The following is a 20,263-nucleotide window of genomic DNA, read 5'->3' as shown; positions in this document are numbered from 1 at the left end:
ATTCTGAGTGTAACTGTTGGTTGGCTGCAAAGCGCAAGAAAGATATTACATATAATATATGAAGTTTCCAAAATTTCTTGAAAGAATCCAGACCCAATTATAAGAAATTGAAAGTGCTGTAAGACGTTTCTGTATAACAAATAAAGCAAAAGATGAACGTGATAATATGAAACATTTACATACAAAAACACCTACTATATGGGCTTATTCGTTTTCAACCATTATGCTAATTGTTTTCGGCATATTTTTAACGGTCGTGCATGGTTAATTCATCAGTATATATATACACTTTAACTTAACGTGGTATTAAACAACAATCCATAAAGCTTCTCAGACTAAGAGAATATACTTTATACTGGTAACTTGCAAATAATGTTATAGAAACACAATAAAATTCAATGCGTGCTTTATATACCTGAAATTCACTTTGCCAATGGGAGAAGCAGTGCGCCTCCTCGAAGCGACAACATGGTGAGTCGTTATATGGATATCCAAGAGATTTATCACACACGTGCCTAATAGTAGGATAAGTCATGTAGGAACTTAATATTGCTGGTTCACTAATCAAGCCTGGGACAGAAGTGGGTCTACGTTTAGATTCCCTGTTTCGAGATCGAACTCTCTCATGCCCTTTTTGCATTGGAGATGACGGTGGACAGTGGGATGGATGAAGATGGGGATAATACGAGTGAAGATGAAAATAGTTAGGCTGCCAGTGGTCATTAACATAAGGGGCGAGCTCTGCTCCATGTGGAAGGCCCCCATGGTAACAGTGGTAATATGGAGAGGGTGAACAACACCAGCCTTGTGGCGTACGATTATGAGGAGGAAACTGAAAAGAACCTTGACTGCAGTAATGACAACTGAGTTGAGGCAAGCGATGACTACTATGGAAAGACACTGAAAGGTCATTTGGTTTACTACCACTGGTACCAACATAAGATTTTCTATGTGGTGGACGATTCTGTCGCTGCAGTGAACAGGAATTAGGAGAACGATGGTCAATATCTGGACGAGGACGGTGTTTAGATGAGGATGACTGGACAGGATCTCCAGAAGAGTAGTCTGTATTCCTTTGTTCACCCACTGTCATCATAAGTGGACTAGTTCTTACCCATTCGAATTCATCAGATGCCAAAGTTATGTCATTCACGGGCGTTGGAACGTCGTCTTCATCATCGTCTTCTATACATTCTCCAACCGTATCATCTGGCACTGACAATGACAAAGTGTTTTTTTGTCGTCTGACACACAAACCCTCTCCAGCAACTCTATGGGTTTGCGGATTCCACATCGTTGCTATTCTATCTTTCTTCTACCATAACAACCAACAAAATATCGCCCACAGGAAAACACACTTAGAAAGCACGAAGCCGATTTCATGTATGCTTAATCCACAAAAGCAACATTCACAGCACTACCATACAAATGACGAATCTCTCTAGAAATACAATAACTTAATGTTATGTTCTTACATACAGGTCATAAATATAAAATGAGAAAAAGAAGAATCTGCTTAATTTAAATTCGACTTCCCGAATAACAAAGCTTATTTAAGATGAAGACATTCTGCTTCATTATGATAAAGATATACAAAGTATCTGTTATTCATCATCTCAAAAAAAAAAAAAAAGGCAAGAAATTGTGACGTTCAAGTTTCTTCCAAGCCAAAATATTCACACGAGAACACTAATGTCGAAACTTATAAACGTCTTGCTCGGGCAAATCGTTTTTTCACAGTCATCAATGTAGCACTACGTTTCCCAAGAAAACAAAACAGTCTTAAGGACAACAACAGGTGTTGTATCTAGTTCTCGATTTTAAAATCGTAACATAACGTCGTTCTAAGCAGCACGAGGTCGATATCGTTCGAAGAAAGTGTAGGTTGAACTCTAGAAGAAAGTACTCCCCCTAAACCAACTATACACATCTGAGTTCTGCTTCCAGAACCGGGAAGATGACAAGGAGGAATTACAAATTCAGCTTTGAAGGATTCCAAGCTGACCTAGCACACATGAAGAACCGATCAGTTTGCTTCCTTACGAACCTGCACATCTTTCTACAGGACAGTTCTTATGGCCTTATTGAAATCGCGTGGGCTGCTCGACGCTGCATGTTTAACTCTACCAGCAGCATGCCAGAGATATAGCAGCCTCTCATACGTGCATGTGACTCTCAGCTATATATAGTTCTCAACTGTGCGGTGGCACTTAAAAGGATCACCTAAAGAAGATTTCAAGTGATGCCAAGTACCACCTAAATAAAGCGTAAAAAAAAAATCTTCGTATTATCTCGTACTACTGGGCCTAAACAAGAAGATAATTCAAACTCGTGTTTGTGCACGTACAGATACACAAGAAGATAAAGACCAAATAAAAACAAAACAAACTGAGTGGAAAAACCTTACTTACTTCTACCACTGTTTAGTACGTGTATGAAATTGGCTAAATAATATGTTGTACGTAAGGTAAATATAACAACGTGCCTGATATATTTCGTATTAGCTAATACCTATATGGCAACTACTATGTTACTATAAATGCTAGATTGTGTCTGTCATGTTTAGCAATGTTTGCATTCGTGGTACTGGACGTTCGTGTCTGGACTATAAAAGTTTTTGATTTGTGAATGTTAATAGCATAACATGACATACAATAATGAAATTTTGTCTGGTAATTCTTGGGGTTCGATTTGAAATTACGACAAGTAACTGGGTTATGTCATTTACGGGCGTTGGAACAATGTCTCCATCACAGTCTCCCAAACTACTCCAGTTCTACTGTCTATCACAAACAATAGCGTAATACACTTACAACGGTTGGCAAACAGGACTTCTCCAACAGCTAAATAGGATCGTGTATTTCTTACATAGTAGATCACTTTTTCAAAACACAAATCAAAGTTAATTACCATCCATCTAATCAAGAGCTGTTCATATTACGCTTATACCATTTGTTTGATGACTACTGGTATGTAAAGTTATATGTTTATAATGTGATCAGCATATTGTTTCTTACGTGGTTTGTTTGTTTTGAATTTCGCGCAAGGCCACACGAGGACTATCTGCGATAGCCGTCCCTAATTTAACAGTGTAAGACTAGAGGGAAGGCAAGTAGTCATCACCACCCACCACTAACTCTTGGACCACTCTTTTATCAGCGAATAGTTGGATTAACCGTCACATTATAACGTCCCCACAGCTGAAAGGACGAGCATGTTTGGTGTGACGGGGATTCGAACCCGCGACCATCGGATCACGATTCGAGTGCCTTAACCACCTGGCCATGCCGGGCCTTCTTACGTGGTATTCGTTGATATATGATCAGAACACTGGTACAGTCTCACTTAGTAAAATGAAGGATATGAACATATAATCAGTATTTTCGGTTTCACGTAGTTATCTAAAACTTTATAGCTTTTTAAGTCATAATCGTGAGTTAAAACATCTTATGTAAGATTTGAGTATTTATATTACATTTGTAGCTTTCATTTCTATACAGGATTTCAACTTCTTTTGTTACCTTTTTCTTGTAGAATAAACATTAGATGATGCAGGTTATCTTCATAAGGTTTCGTCAAAGAAGCCTAGAACTTCAAGGGAAGTTTCAAGAAAACGATTGTGTAAATATTCTGAAATTTTATAACTTCAAAACATTTCTAGGTTTTATTCTGAGGTGGATTAAAATTACTATAAACGTAAATTTTATTCAGATATTTAAAATGGTTATAAACATGAATGAAACAGAAAAACATTTCTCGTGTAAAATATTACAAATTTGATGAGTTGGGTGTGTGTGCGTTTTCTTAGAGCAAAGTCACATCGAGCTATCTGTTAAGTCCACCGAGGAGAATCGAACCCCTGATTTTAGCATTAGAAATCCGTAGGGAGAGTATGTGCTGAGTGGAAATATATAAAATATTCATTTTACATATTCAAATACAGTATCGAGTTTTCACTTTAGGCTATACATATACTAAATTCATGTAATTTTTCACTGCTCTACATTCTAGTTTTAACTATAGTAATGTAACAAAAGATGAAAGGTCTTTGAAAATTCAGAAACCTACGCATACTGTCACTTCGGCCAAATTGCCAACGTTGCAACTGATCCACAACATATTTATCATACGATACGATGAGAGGCTGTCAAGTTTATTCAATTTTGTTATAAAAAAATGAGGAGAATATTAGATTACATTGGCAGAGGAATTTTCGCAAATAAGACCATTTTTTGTTTCTGTACCACCCCATTCTCAAATTATTCCATCTCTCGAAGCTCATATTTGTTACAATTGTTTATCAGTAAACTTTTGAAAAGACACGTGGTTGGTTGTACGAAATCGAAATAAATAAACGTTGAAAATAAGCTTTCGTAAATATTACGAATACACAGTAAATCTCGAACATCCAACATATACAACTCCTCTTTCATATGCTATTATCCATGACCAGGGGTGTAGATCCTGGGAGGGATGGAGGGTATACATCCCCCCATCATTTTAGGTGGGGGGTATGGTGCATACAATCATACTTCCCAACAGTTTGGTCTGTTGATTTGTTTTATTGCATCACAGGCCTACAAATTGTGTGTTTGTTCTTGTGATTCTCGTGTTCTTACCAATCGAATTATATAATTATGCCTAGATGTAGGCTTTTTCAGTAGCCGAAATGTACATCTTTAATATAGGCGAGCTTCTAAGCTTTTCGATCTATGCTATAGTTTGTAAGTATCAGTCAGTAGGCCTAAGCATACATGCAAGTATCGAGGCAACAAAATTACTCTGTGACTGAATGTTTACAGCTTTCAGGTTCACGTAATCAGAGATTACCAATTTGCAAATTGGGCAGTCCACATAAGTGGTTGCAAAAATCATCCCCCCCATCGGGTGTAAAAAATCTACGCCCCTGTCCATGACAAATACAAGTTACTACACTATTAAGACAGCATATCTTGTTCAGTCACAATTCGTTCCACAATTACTTATATATATATATACGATTGTAACCGTAGGAAGCTTTTCTTACAATAATTTTTATATCATGGTTTTGGATTTTCATCTCTACAAACCTCACGAGTACAGCATACATACTTTAAACTTCATGAACACATTATATATACTGTTATATATATAGCGTCCTGATAAGGTGAAATATAAACAATCTCCGAGCTTCAGACGGTCTCTTACACTACCCTTGACAATTGCGGCTCTAATAATGTAAACAAACATATTAATGATGTTTTTGTTTTTAACTATTTTAATAAAGTTTGTTTCTGTTTCATGGTCTTAAATTTATCTTGATCGTTACAGAATAATTCCCAAATCTTATTTCCTTTGAAAAACACTTAGGCCTATATATATATATTCACAAGTTACAGACGGATGGACGAAATTCAGAGACTCCCACCTGGAAGGTATTTAACTGTGGATTAACACGAAAATAACTTGTCTTACCTATTATATTTAGAAATATAATTCACATCATTTTTTACATAAAATATCAATTATTAAATTGTGACAATTTACATTTAATTTACATTTGTTACCAAATTTGCAACAACTTTTTGGAAATTCAGCCTTTGTTCAGTTTTTCAACATCCTTTCAGAATCGTTCAAAGAAGAATCTCTGTCGGTGTTTGGGTAAGAAAAGTTCATACCCTGGAGGGGCAGGTTCTCTATGACCTCTTCCTCCTCCCCGTACTTATATTCTTGTCGGATTGGTATTTATAATTGTAAAACTAAATATTATTTTGATCCTTTTCAGGGCAATGTCCGTGTATTGTGGCTCATTTATAGTGATTATTTTATTCTATCAGCAGAATGTCAAGTTTGTTGGTGGCATTTAAAAAAAAATTAATATATATATATATATATATTATTATTTTATATATATTTTTATTCATTTTTATATTTAAAATATAAATTAACTGGGGAGAGATATTTAGGACTAGCTTCATCATGTATGAGGTACCTGTCTAGTACGCATAGTAATTCGTTTTTCATCCAATTCTTATTAAAGTACATTATTGTACTATGTAGGAGTCTATTTGGTATGGTTGATATGTTCGAATATTTGTGAATGAACTGAGATGATATAGTTCTTGGAACTCTGTATGCAGTTTTTTTTCAGAATGATTAGTTTGTTTGTTTTGAATTTCGCGCAAAGCTACTCGAGGGCTATCTGCGCTCCTTTCAGAATGAAAGCGTGGCCACTCCCATGAAGCAGAGCTCCGGACAGTCTCGGACAAATTTTAATTCAACTTTTGAAACTCTCTTTCAATAAAATGGTTCAGACATTGTGCCCCCGCTGATGTAGGGGGGAGCACCGATGACAGCCCTAAATTCCGTTAAGTAGAGCCTAAAGCAAATTGAATTTTCTAAGTAAGAGTTAGAACTTTCTAAGATATACCAAAAAGTTCAGTCTGTTACGAAACATATACGCTGAACTTTATTGTCTCATCCTGTACAACCATACCAAGGACACCACGAACGACTTGTATCACGTGTCTGCACGTCTGTCAATATGACTATGCTAGTAAAAATATGCATATATGGTTGGATTTTTTTCTTCTTCTATGCTTAATATTTATCAATCATCGTTGAAATTCACTACAATCGTTCTAGTACAAACGCTTTGTGTATGCGGCATGTATGGAGTTAACACCGCAACCTTTAAGGAGTGTGTGTTTTCTTAGAGCAAAGCCACATCGGGCCATCTGCTGAGCCCACCGAGGGGAATCGAACCCGTAATTTTAGCGTTGTTAATACGTAGACTTACCGCTGTACTAGCGGAGGGCACCTTTAAAGAGATTATAAAGCACAATATTCCTCAAACAAACCCCCTCTATAGTAAAATAATTTTTATTAAATACGAAGAGAAAGAGTCGTTAATTATATTACACTGAGCGATCAGCTGTGTGTTTAAACTACGAAATAATATGTGTGTGTGTGTGTGTGTTAAAGAGAAAAATATTTGAGAAGAAAAAAAAGGCTGAAAACGACATTTGTAAATAGAATGTAAAATATATAAAAAATACAAGACGTGCTTTTCACAACTAAGCTCTGTACTGTAAAACGTGTAGTGTTTTAAAGTCCCAGGCGTGTATACATATACGTGTTTAAACACAAAGCTGCCTGCTTTCGGCATTAACCCTAATAAAACGTCACCCAAAATAGTTGGTTTCTCTCGTCCCTGGTATACATCTCAAGTAGGGTACGTGTACAGACAGACCACGTGGCTTAATCTGCTACTCTTAAAGGTTTTTTTTATCACCTCATGTGGCTTTGTAACTTAATCTTGCCTGGGATGGAAGGGAAAAAAACTTCACCACTTTTAGTTCGCTTTACTTTAAAATCATGTGTTGTTAATTACAGTTTATTACAGTAAATATAAAAACATGTACCCTGTTTTTAAATGTTTCATCTCAACTGGCGCCGAAACCAATTAAAATAATCAAAACCAATTTAAAGGAAAATACCTTTAATCAGTTTATTTTAGCGTGAATAGATGAACAACAATCTATGCCTTGCTTATTTTAAATATGTATTTAGCACAATAGTTCTTAACAAATACCCCACAGGCTGAATTAAAATAGGATTGAAAATCCGAAGTCAAATGTTTGTTATAATATATTCACTAGTGCTTCACGGCTAAATGTTTCATCCAAAATCTGAATCACCAGCATTGATGTGACACTGATTACATAAACTGTTTCAAAGCAATGAAACAACAAGCATTTTTCAAGTTTTCTGTTTATACCCATACGTAAAACTCAGATCCATCAACTAAAGCCACTATAGAAATTAATAATTAATCTTTTATATATATATTTTACTTTAACAAGAGTGTGCTAGTCAATATATCAACAGAGTCAGAAAATAGTTAGCAATCGAGTTTCATTCCTAAAAAATAACTACCGTGTCCACTAGCGTTTACGTACACCACGTGAAGGTATTAGATTTCTGAAATCCGGAATAAGCTTTTTTTTTTTAAAGAGTTGATCAAAACGTAAACATGATTGACCTATAACATCACTAAAACAGAAGAACGTGAATAAAAATGTGGCTGATGTTCATTATTCCTCAAGGTTTCTGCATAGCTAACATGATGTAGACTGGCTTTACGTCTACTCTCTCTTCTTCACGAGCATATAACAAAAACTATATAAATCAACAACCGAAGAACTTTGAAAGATGAACTGTTATACGTTACGCTTAGCGTCAAGCTAAGGTGTTTGAAAACAAAACACGAAAAATATGCTACGCATGGAAATAAATATTCACACGAGGCTTTTCAAACTAACCGATTATAATTACGAAATAATAACTTTTTTTTCTGCTTAACAACGCGAAAAAACTTAGTTTAAAAATTAAGGTTTCAACAGACTTAAAGGCAACCCTGAATATTCATGGTTCGTACCAAATATAATAGTTTGAAAAACGCAAACATTAATGCATATTTCAACAAGAAATCAATGGACATTCGCATCTCAATGCATTTAGTGTATTTATTTTATATTGAATAAACAGTAATAAAAATATTTCCAAGTTTCAGCATTGTTCATTTTTCGAACCTGAATAAACAACACTCACGTCTGTTGACTAAAGGCCAAATAACTCTAATGATTCATCTAATTTTACAAACCCCCAACATAAAGAAGATCGAGAAAAGAGAAAAGCAAATTTAAAAGTATGTTGGGAGTAACAAAGCAGGAGAAATTAAAGTGTATTTCTTTATGTACTTTAAATTTATTAAAATTATTTTTCCTGCTCTGTTACACACAAAGGAAATGTCAAGAGTCAATTTGGATCTTTTACTAATTCTTTACTTTATCAATTTAAAAAAAAAAAGCTTATATGTAATCTGTTATTAAAACTTTTAACATAAAGACATGAAGACGAAATACGCGTTGCATTGAAACAACATATTAAAGTTTATACTGCATAATTAGAACATGAACAGTGAAATTCACGATCGTTTTTGTACCCTATTATGTGCAGTTTTAACTGGTTTTATTAAAAATTCTACCACGGATCGTCACAAAACTAAAAATCAACCTACCCCGTACATAACTGGTGTACAACGACCCGAACAACATGGGTTCCTTTCAGAACGGCACCAGTACGGTGAGGATCCATGATGACAATAGGAGTAATAAGAATGCCAATAACAGCAATCCCCGGGAGGTGGGAGACTATTTCGATTTGTTCTGTTTGTACATCGAGTGGGTGTGTAGCATTGAGGTCGGTATACAACGTGATTCCATTCTTCAAAACGGGACAAATCAGCATGTGCCGGTGGTGGGGGTGTTGGCCCACGACTGCTGCTCGGAGTTCCTCCTCCGCTCATTCTCTCTGCATCACTGCCAAGTCTAGAACGGAACTGGGGGCTCACTGCTATCTTGTCTCCAACAATCCCTAAGCTCCTTCTTCCCCCACGACTCTTGAGATGATTATTTATACCTGGAGAAGAGGGTTGGTATCCATCATAGCTTCCATATCGTCCTGCCTTATCTTCTGGTATTGGGCTCTTGCAAGAACTCGTTGAACTTCGACGTGAGTTTCCTGATGGTGGTTTGTTAGGGAAAAAACCTGTCACTTTCAGCTGATCTCTTTCATTGTTTGCCCGACTACTGGGATGTTCTAGTTCGGGAGGCTCCACCTCCACTTGATAAGCTACTTCTCTGTAGTGTTCAATACGCGGGATGACTTTTCTTCTACTAGGAGGTCTAAGAAGTTCTGCTGACGATGTAACTAAGTGATTTTCGCTTCTGTTATCAGTGTTGCCATTTCTCCTCGTACCACTTTTACTTACTTCATCATCCTTGTAACTCTCAGCCTCGTTATCTGAATTACAATAACTTCTTGGAGTAGATTGTAAATCAGAGAGATGTTCTCCTTTTAAATTAATACTCTCGTAATATGAATCACCGAGTGATTTTCCACGACTGTACTTGATAGCATCCAGGGAATCCATGTTATTATTTCTGTGAGGTCTCCTATTTCCATTTATTGGAGATGTCTGTCTATCGTGTTCCAAAGTATAGTTAACAGGTTGAGCTAAATAATCGTCCTTATGCGGCCCCCTTTGTTTGTAGCCAGCAACACCATTAAAACTTCTTTTATACGTCTCGTTAAAGTTCTGTAACTGATTTTCTCCATAATAGACTTTTTCTGGGGAAACTCTAGAAGAATATAAACATTTGTTATCGGCAGGTCTATTTGAAAAACAACTCGTAACGTTATCATAAATCGAATTTCTGTTCATTTCAGCCTTGCATATTGGCTTTCCATCTTCGTAAATCATCGGTGAATATCGACTTCTCGATGGTGACGTATTTTCTTGACAGGAATCTTCACCTTCTTTCCAACAAAAAGAGACTGTACTTTCGCTACTGTCAGAGTGACCTTCGTCCATCATGTTTTGTCTCTCTTCTGCTGCCCTTTCTCCATCCTCCATGGTTCCTGGAGGAGGAGGAGGGATGAAAAAAGAATTGAACTGTTGAGAAACGGGTTCCATTTTAGTTGTCGCGTTTTCACTTGTCAAGAAAGTTTCTACTGGTTTATACGTAGGGCGATCCTCAATTGAATGTGATTCATCGTGATGTTTCTTGTCTGTCTGCAACAGAACATTTTCACTAACAGTTCTGTGAGCTTCGTTATTGGAAATATAAAAAGTTTCAATCTCCTGGAAAGCATCCAAACTGGATGGTAAAGGGGCAGACAGTGAAAGTGGCCGTACGGGCGTACTGGCTACAATATGAGTAGGTTCGATAATGTTTCTGTCTCTGACAGTCGAATAATTAACATGGGACGCCCTACTAGCACTGGGCTCATGTGCAGACAAGTCAGCTCTCTCTTGCTGCACAAGACGCGCAGGTTCAGGATACGACTGCAACGCTCCTCTATTGATATTTGCGGGATTCCGACGCGGCGGAGTGGGCGGTCTCTCCGTCTGCTTTTTGGACGGACGTTGTTGTCGAGGCGGTAACGGTGGACCATTCATCGCAGCATGGTTTAGGGGGTTGGCTTTTCGACACCAAGCTGCTTATGTCATAGATGTCTTCTCGTGTATACAAACTTTGTAATTTCACCCTTATAGAGTCGTTTTAACCAGAAAGCACACAGTCTTTACGATTTGCTTAGCATATAAAAAACAAGACTATATTAAAAAAAAACACATTTATACACGTACTGGAATCTTGTTTGGCAAACATCTTTTTAATCCAAGTTAGAAAACGGAGAATTTTTGAAAACATACCATATCGATACTGATAGGCTGGAATAAAAACGACTGCGTTAGTACCAACAAACGCAATACAAACCTTAGTATAATACGCAGTATGTGACTAAACACAGGGTTAGCTTACACGCAGACATTCTAGATCCATGTAAGAGAGTTCTGTGAACAAATCTTATTACTGGAAGTTCTCATAAGCTCCAAATCCAAACTTTAAATACAAAAGATGTTCCGCTAATACCAACACGTGAGACTTCATCATAACACAATTTTCGCGATTCTGCATTTTCTCTCTCTGAATAACAACGCTTACGTATTATTTATATGCCAGGTTGAATAAACGAAGAATACGGCAAAATACAACGAACGGTGTCGTGCTTTACCTACTGTACACTCTATGCTGCATATGAAGAATCAATTTCAAATTTCAAATCGCTCTTGTCCTCGCGTACTTCTGAATTTTGCTACTTAACATCATGAAGGAATGTTAGATGTAAACTAGACTAAAAGGCCTGATTTTAAGAGATGTTTAACATTTATAACTCTTTATAAGATTTATCTTTTGAAATAACTTTGAACATTTACTGCTGTGCACATGCATATTAAAGCATGAATGAGTTACTTGCATGAATAATAGACCCCAAAATACCAAAAAATATCTTCCAGTTGTAAGCACCGATTTAAAACTCCGACTAGGAGGCTATGCTTGGATGTCAACCACAGCACACTTTAATACGACCTACACTGCACGACACTCTCCAGAAACAACATGACAGTCTCGAGAACAGCAAGTAGTACAAAATGACCCTGGGTCAACCACGTGGGCATGCGTTCCAGCATACAGTTAGAAATGGCTGCGGAAATAGCGGGAGGGATATCAACCCATTTTCCCTCTCCGGTTCCTCACAACTATCGACACTGGCTTCGAGTTTAATCTCCCTGTTGGGAATTGGATGAATGTTTATACGTTACTAATGACCTTTACTGTTCAGTCAGCCAGTCAACAACCCTGCTGCACTACAGGTCAGTTTTTTTTTAATCGCATGAAACTTATCAGATATGTAATTAATATAAAAATCTAACTTTTTATATGTTAGTGTGAAACCTGAGGTACTTAAATTCCAGTATAGGAACGTGAGTAAATGTTCCAATTGTTTATATTAACTTAATAGTTGATGCTTTAGCAATAGGCCCAATTTATATCAGTAAATAAACGCATATATGTGTGTGTGTGTGTGTGTGTGTGTGTGTGTATATAACTTACAATCAATAAGCAACATGAAAGCTTAACAGATTGTGTCCTAGAGCACAAATATCTACACCACATATGCTTTCTTGAGGCTTGTGCCCATCTGCTTCCCATGCGCATGCCTCTTTAATAGCTTACATCTTTCCTTTACATACACATATATCCTATATCAAATTATTCCTTTTTCGTCTTTTACAGTTTTTACTTAAAACAAAAACAGGTATATATTTGTTATTATTACCCACAAGCTTTAATCGTATCATGAGATTACTCATTGTTAAGAAAACACATGCTCGCATAACTGTTTATAACTTAAACACAAAATATATGTGTATTTTTTTTCCAATCTCGCCGTTAGTTACAAGTTATGCATTCCACTATGAGCCTATTCATTATTAGTGGAACCCCTCCGAGCGGCCACCCCTTGAAAGCGGTCATTCAATCACAGTTCATTTTTTTGTTTACATAATCTCTAATTATGTACAGTGGAACCCCTCTAACCAGGCCAGTTTATCTCAGTCCCGAAGGTGGCTGCTTTAGAGGGGTTCAACTGTACTTACAAGTTATATTAAATTATGAGGCTTCCTTTCCGGGCGTCAAAACAATTGCAAATATAAAGGATATCAATAAAGTGAAAAACAGATGTCTGAGAAGAATATTAACTATATGCAGATGCTCGTAACATTTTCTTGAGAATGTAGACTTTCAATGATAAATTCAAGTTCATATCAGACACTTTACAATCTTGGCACATAAAAAACGCAATGGATATACAACAAGCTTCCACAAGTGCATAATGTTTGTGTAAACGTCAGTAACACGTTTATGTGTTTGAGAATTTCGTACAAAACTAAAAAATACGCGATCTACACAAGTTTTGAATGGACGGACCAGAAGGAAGGCAACTTGTTAACAGCAACAACCGCCAATTATTAGGTTACTTTCATCTAATCGAATATTACGATTTGACTAACACTTTCTTAATGTACATACAGCCTCGACGTTTCAGTGACGAGTTATAAACAGGGAATCCTAGGATTCACAATCGGAGTACATCAACTACATAGCTACAAGTGTTGAAAGTCAACAGTCTCAAAATAACTCTAAAACGTTTGACCCTCTTTGGAGGGTGTTGTCTGTCAGTAAACATTTCTTGAAACTCGGTTAATACTCAATAACAAGACGATCAGCTAGTCCCACGTCTAATTTCTTCTTATACAAACCTCAAAATGTAGTGATATATAATACTGCTCGAACTATTCTACGTTTAAATAAAATATAAATTTTTAATATGGAAATATGTTATCACACCATTCAATCTCCAGTGTTTACACCTAAAAACAGTGACGTAAGTAATAACTACATTTGAGAGAGATTTCAGAATATGAGGATATTGTTAAAAACATCTATATATACAAGGTACTGTTTGATACACAACAGTTATGGAAACTGCTTACATTTGTTTTGTGCACTTATATCATGAAACAGAAATTTATATTTTGAAAGTTCATATCCTTCCACAGCGACATCGAAAATACACATTTTAATGGCCTCCTTTCTAACAACTTTCTTTTCTTTTTTTCGGGGCGTGTCATTTAACTGGAGTAACATTTGATCGGTTCTCCAGCTGTCAGTTAGTTGTTACGTTTGTTCATCCTCTTGGCTCTGGCTCGTCTCCTATATACATCGTGCGTGCGGAGACATTCCGACATTATTGAGTGAAAACAGAAATACATTCCATTCAGTAGACAAACATTATGTATGCCCCTAATGCGCAAATATCTTACTCAATGTTTTTTCTTAAGTCTCATGAAGTACTGAAACATTAATGACTTAATTTGCACAAAAACAGAATGTCTTTAAATGTTTTAAAATGCTTTGTTTGTTTGTTTGTTTTGAATTTCGCGCAAAGCTACACAAGGGCTATCTGCACTAGCCGTCCCTAATTTAGCAATGTAAGACTACATGGAGGCAGCTAGTCATCACCACCCACTGCCAACTCTTGGGCTACTTTTTTTACCAACGAATAGTGGGATTGACCGTAACATTATAACTCCCCCACTGCTGAAAGAGCGAGCATGTTTGGTGGACGGGGATTCGAACCCGATACCCTCAGATTAGTTTTTAAATGCATTTTTGTCTTTAAATTATATATATATATATATATATATATACACACACTTTGAAATGAAGTATTTGTTGGGAAAAAATAAGTGATAAATGTACAAGTACTTCAAACCACAAAACTAACAGTCTTGTTTTCCATAGAAAAGTGAAAAGTGTGACGAAAACGACTACGTGGGCGACAAGAAACTCAGTAACACAAACAGGAAAGCCCTCCAATACTGTAAACTTTACCCTTTAGCTTGAACTAGCTTTTAACCGCTCTTAATATCGTATTAACGTGACCCTGTTTAAAAACGTGTACTGGTAAAATGAGCGTTACGCATGCAACAAGAAGAATGAAAGTAGGTGGTGTTATAAGCATCGATATAAGAAACTAGAACATTTCATATTTCTGAGAGTTGATTATTCTAATTTTGTTTAAAAAAACAACAAGAGATCTGTGATTTCCATTTGAAAAACAACATTTATCGAGTTATTGAGACGTGTATGAAGCACTACGTTTACTCGCAACACGAGTATGAAATATAATATTCCAACCGTATCATGAAAACTTTGATAAAAATATTTATCACAATCCACGTATTTCTCTAGATTTTGGTTCTTTTAGAACTTTATTGGTTACTGCTTCATATCAATATATTTGGAATATCACACTGTTGCCGTTAATTTAGACTATCGTATATGGCTTTGTTCCCATTGGTCTGCTGACCACATGTGAGAAAAATGTGATCTTCACATGTCGCAAGTCCGACATTCTAGAAAGTAGTAAAACGAAATTTAAGAAACTTAACAGCCTATCACCTACTCTTGATTTTCTCATATCCCATATATTCCCTGCCCCTGTTATACACGTTCAATCTTGTAGACGATTATTTACTGGAGCTTCGAGATAACATTATGTTGAAAAATATATGGGAGTTCCATATTACTTCTTACATGTTTCAGTTCGTCCATAACGATATGCTCCATCTGCTGTTATACAAGACCCGAACCGTAAACCATTAACAGTAGCTTTCACGCCCTTCGCTGGCATTTTCCTTATTCAGTCAATTTCACACCCAGCATTTGAACTACACTTTTTTCGCAGGGCATTACGTGTTAGATAGATCAATCCGCGTTCGCGTCTGTTTGAAATAATTTTACTCAGCCACACATACTCAACTCACGTAGACGCAACGTTATTTGATACAATTACACGCAAAGTAAACAACAAAGTATAGTAATTGTATTTATAATTGTACGCAGAATGAAACAGTTGTGAACGTTCAGTTTTATACATTTTTACGAACTGAAACCAAGACTTAAAACACAACAACAAAGAATAAAACCCATAATAAATAAAACAAGTAGCTAAACGGTGTCTATAGCAGTTTATGAAACAAACTGAAGCTCGGTTGTAATAAAATAAATATAAAATTGTAATGAAGGCAAACTCAGTTCCGAAAAACTGAGTATTTAAAGAGTAATAAACATGGGTTTTTTAACGAACTGCGCATGCGTATTTTAAGCCTAAATAAGCCGAGAAGGCAGAAAGCAATTGTACTTAGAGTAATAACGCTTTCTTTTAAGAAACTTCAAGGCGGGTTAAATGGTAATTGTATAAAATAGTTTGCAAGTAAGAAACTACAGTTGAAGTCGAAACCAGTCGTCACATGATGACAACGACACCATGTTGCACAATCGTTGCATTGACGTTGGACTATGCACACACTAAAAAAAAGGTACGGTGATTGATTCTGAATGGGAAAGTTAATATGTAATCCGTATTCCTCACACAAAAACATATCTGACGATAAGAGATATATAGCGTTGATCGTAAAATTTGAGAAAAGCTCCGGGCAGACAAACGCAAGCGTTATATCACTAAGTACGGTAAGGCTTAGTAGGCAGGGTTAGTCTGGGGAGAAAAATGGCCCCGCATATTATGTGTTGCTCATTATGGTCTCAAATCTCTCTTATAAAAAATGGAGATTTTTCATAACCACTAAATTAGATTTTCAAAAGCTATTAACACCTTCAGTTTAGCAAAAAAACATCGATAAAGTAGATTATTCTGATTCTGACGTCAGAAAAGCCAACTGACCAATGCTTGAAGTTGTTACAATTACTTAATGTTGGGATAGCAATACCAAAAGTACAGAAATAAGGCAGGTATGAATATACAACACTATACAAAAATCCCTACTTAAGTAACTACTGAGTCAATCTTACAAGCTTATGGAAATTAGCCAATGCAAGACCCAAACCAGCTATTTTTACATATATATTTCAATACAAGTGGGTTTTCTCATCATCACTGATTATTTATATCATTTAGTTTAATTGCTTTTATTCAAACCTGACGTCATGCAAATGAAAGGAAATCAACATTCAGTTATTGATAAGTTTTATTTGAATATATGACTATTTACGTAGGGATTTTTATATATCTTATGTATTTATCCCTTCATTTCTTTAGTTTCTGGTTTTTATAATATAATATTTTGTACTAAACTGGAGTTCTCGAATTGCTTCATGCCACTTTAATTAAGCAGTGATTTACATTACGAGCAACAATACAGTATAATTTCTTTGAACATCATTTTTGGCTTATATTTTTCAATTACTTTACTATGCATACTTTTACTTTCTAACCAAAGTTATAGGGTCTCAGAGTTAAAATAATCAATGTCTCCCTCCCCGAGAAAGCCGGACCCCCTTTTCAAATTCCTTCGTACGGACCAAAATAAAATAGAAAAAAAGACAGAACTAGGGATACATCAAAGCACGTTTTACGGTTTTATCACATACACAGGCAGTCGGAATCCACTTGTGCCGTGGTTTCAAACAACACAAATGCATGAATAAGCTATTTTATTTCGTGTTAATGACGATGACTTTGTAAACTTATCCATCAACCTTCTTTATCACACATGTGGTAAGTAATCACATTTATAAAGACTGCTGAAACATTTCAGGCTCTAGTATCTGTTGTACACTTTGAGAACTGACTATACATGTATCTATATAAATAAACGTCAATATGTGTTTGCATGTGTATCTGTTCCTTATACGTTTCCATGTTCCTTGATCAACCTACCCTCGCTAGTACAGCGGTAAGTCTACGGATTTACAACGCTAAAATCAGGGGTTCGAATCCCCTCGGTGGGCTCAGCAGATAGCCCAATGTGGCTTTGCTATAAGAAAACACACACACCTTGATCAGCTAGCATCAAACTTGACCCTGCGATACAGGATGGCATGAGAAAGGTTACGGAGGTTAAACCCCTTCATCTAATTACATATATTTCAGAAAAACGACCAATATTGTACGTCTATCAACAACAGAATGAACTACGTAACCACTATTGTTAAAATTCTTCAAAACAATGCGCTTTTCCTACCACTATTAGTACCTTTATCTTTTTCATTGCGTTTTATTAACGTTTATTAGGTTAAGAAAAAAACAAACTGAAATTCAATTTCCTATCCTTTGTTACAAACGAGATTTTATTTCAACCGTCCAAAGGATGGGTAATCCAGATAGTTCTCTAGAAGTATAATGTCAGTCCTTCCAGGTTGACGAGTCACTGATAAACATAATTGATGCAACTTTTTTAGACGATAAACGTTTATAACACCAATAATAATTTAATGACAAAATTTTAAATGATTAAATGATACAATAATCTATTCGAAAGATGAAATACTCTAAGCAATTATACTAGATTCGCATTACTTTGTAGATTTTGCTTCAAGTAATAAAAGATACGATTCGTATATAATGACGTCAAGATAAGTTTGTTTTGAATTTCGCGCAAAGCTACACGAGAGCTATCTGCACTAGCCGTCCCTAATTTCGCAGTATAAGACTAGAGGTGCATCAAAGCACATTTTACGGTTTTATCAGTCATCACCACCCAACTCTTGGACTACTCTTTTACCACCGAATAGGGGGATTGACCGTCACATTATAACACCCCCACTGCTGATATGGCAAGCATGTTTGGTGTGATGGGGATTCGAACCCGTGACCCTCGAGTTACGAGTCGAGTTCCTTAATCACCTGGCCAAGCCTGAAAAACTAGTACAACATATACACATTTGTTTGCATATTTTTAGTTATATTTTTTATATTTAATTTTATGTGTCGTCCTACAAGATATATTTAGTAATGATGAATAAAATGTACCCAATCAAATCTTTATGATATGATTTTAACGGAAATTTCGCTTGTTGTATACACAAGCTTACCTCAGACGTTAAGTTCCTAATAAAATGTGTGTGGAATGATCACAAGTTATTTTCAGTTGTGAGTACCTAAGTATATGTCTACGGTCATTATATAATTGCTCATTTTTCCATGTGGGAAAAAATTCAATTGTGTATCTTTCCCACGTGTTATATACACATCCATGGTAACAGACATTAACTGAAATATACTTGGCATGATAGCACTGACTTTGTGTTTTAACAATAAGGCCTTAGGAGGTCTATTTTGGTATTCATCCTGTACTGATACAGTACAAGGTCACCTCTTCACAGTTAACAATGTTTTTTAGAATGCACCATGTGTATTAACTTGATTAACTTTAATAAGGAAATGACCTAAGCCTACGTCTGCTCTCCTTCTTTAGTAAAGACTTGCGTTAGTGTATGTATATTAATAAAGAAAGAGAACTTTATGATCAGATAAAAACATACAAACAGTGTGTTCTAGCAAGGAAACTGTTCGTGTGGATTTATAAAAAAAGTCTGTTTTACTTTACAAAATAACATTCTGAATCAACATATAACCACACTGCTTCTTCTATGACAGGACAGATGAACAACCACACTGCTTCTTCTATTAGAAGACAGATGAACAACCACACTGCTTCTTCTATTAGAAGACAGATGAATAACCACACTGCTTCTTCTATTAGAAGACAGATGAACAACCACACTGCTTCTATTAGAGGACAGATGAACAACCACACTGCTTCTTTTATTAGAGAACAGATGAACAACCACACTGCTTCTTTTATTAGAGAACAGATGAACAACCACACTGCTTCTTTTATTAGAGGACAGATGAACAACCACACTGCTTCTTCTATTAGAGAACAGATGAACAACCACACTGCTTCTTTTATTAGAAGACAGATAAACAACCTCACTTCTTCTTCTATTAGAAGACAGATAAACAACCACACTGCTTCTTCTATTAGAAGACAGATAAACAACCACACTTCTTCTTCTATTAGAGACAGATAAACAACCTCACTTCTTCTTCTATTAGAGACAGATAAACAACCTCACTTCTTCTTCTATTAGAAGACAGATAAACAACCACACTGCTTCTTCTATTAGAAGACAGATAAACAACCTCACTTCTTCTTCTATTAGAAGACAGATAAACAACCACACTGCTTCTTCTATTAGAAGACAGATAAACAACCTCACTTCTTCTTCTATTAGAAGACAGATAAACAACCACACTGCTTCTTCTATTAGAAGACAGATAAACAACCTCACTTCTTCTTCTATTAGAAGACAGATAAACAACCTCACTTCTTCTTCTATTAGAAGACAGATAAACAACCACACTGCTTCTTCTATTAGAAGACAGATAAACAACCACACTGCTTCTTTTATTAAAGGACAGATGAACAACCACACTGCTTCTT

The 20,263-nt window shown here is 36.0% G+C and overlaps 2 protein-coding genes across 6 annotated transcripts in view; one reads left to right on the top strand and one right to left on the bottom strand.

The window, feature by feature from the left end:
* Liprin-beta (liprin-beta 1) overlaps window positions 1–12,180 on the bottom strand; it is a 68,047-nt gene extending 55,867 nt beyond the window's left edge. For 3 of the 5 annotated variants that reach the window (XM_076457137.1, XM_076457139.1, XM_076457138.1), the window contains exon 1: window positions 9,062–12,180. In XM_076457137.1, coding sequence (XP_076313252.1) covers window positions 9,062–11,005 — 1,944 coding nt within the window. In that variant the 5' untranslated portion in view covers window positions 11,006–12,180. Of the gene's footprint in view, window positions 1–415; window positions 2,184–9,061 lie in introns of those variants that run through there. The other 2 variants (XM_076457141.1, XM_076457142.1) reach the window with 1 other exon arrangement.
* LOC143227485 (uncharacterized) lies at window positions 12,063–19,850 on the top strand. Its single transcript, XM_076458927.1, has 2 exons — window positions 12,063–12,262; window positions 19,414–19,850. Exons 1-2 carry the CDS (start codon window positions 12,193–12,195, stop codon window positions 19,848–19,850), a joined length of 507 nt encoding a protein of 168 aa, XP_076315042.1. The 5' UTR covers window positions 12,063–12,192.
* Window positions 19,851–20,263: the final 413 nt, after the last annotated feature.

The sequence above is a fragment of the Tachypleus tridentatus genome, chromosome 9, assembly GCF_004210375.1.
Source record: "Tachypleus tridentatus isolate NWPU-2018 chromosome 9, ASM421037v1, whole genome shotgun sequence".
NCBI classification, from domain to species: Eukaryota; Metazoa; Arthropoda; class Merostomata; order Xiphosura; family Limulidae; genus Tachypleus; species Tachypleus tridentatus.
This window is presented reverse-complemented; position numbering and strand designations above follow the sequence as displayed.

What these genes read in the sequence shown, in the direction of transcription:
- LOC143227485 (XM_076458927.1), top strand. Translation starts at nt 12,193, where the DNA reads ATGAATGTTTATACGTTACTAATGACCTTTACTGTTCAGTCAGCCAGT. An exon ending in ACAACCCTGCTGCACTACAG is followed by an intron (nt 12,263 to 19,413) that starts GTCAGTTTTTTT and finishes CTTCTATGACAG; the next exon opens with GACAGATGAACAACCACACT.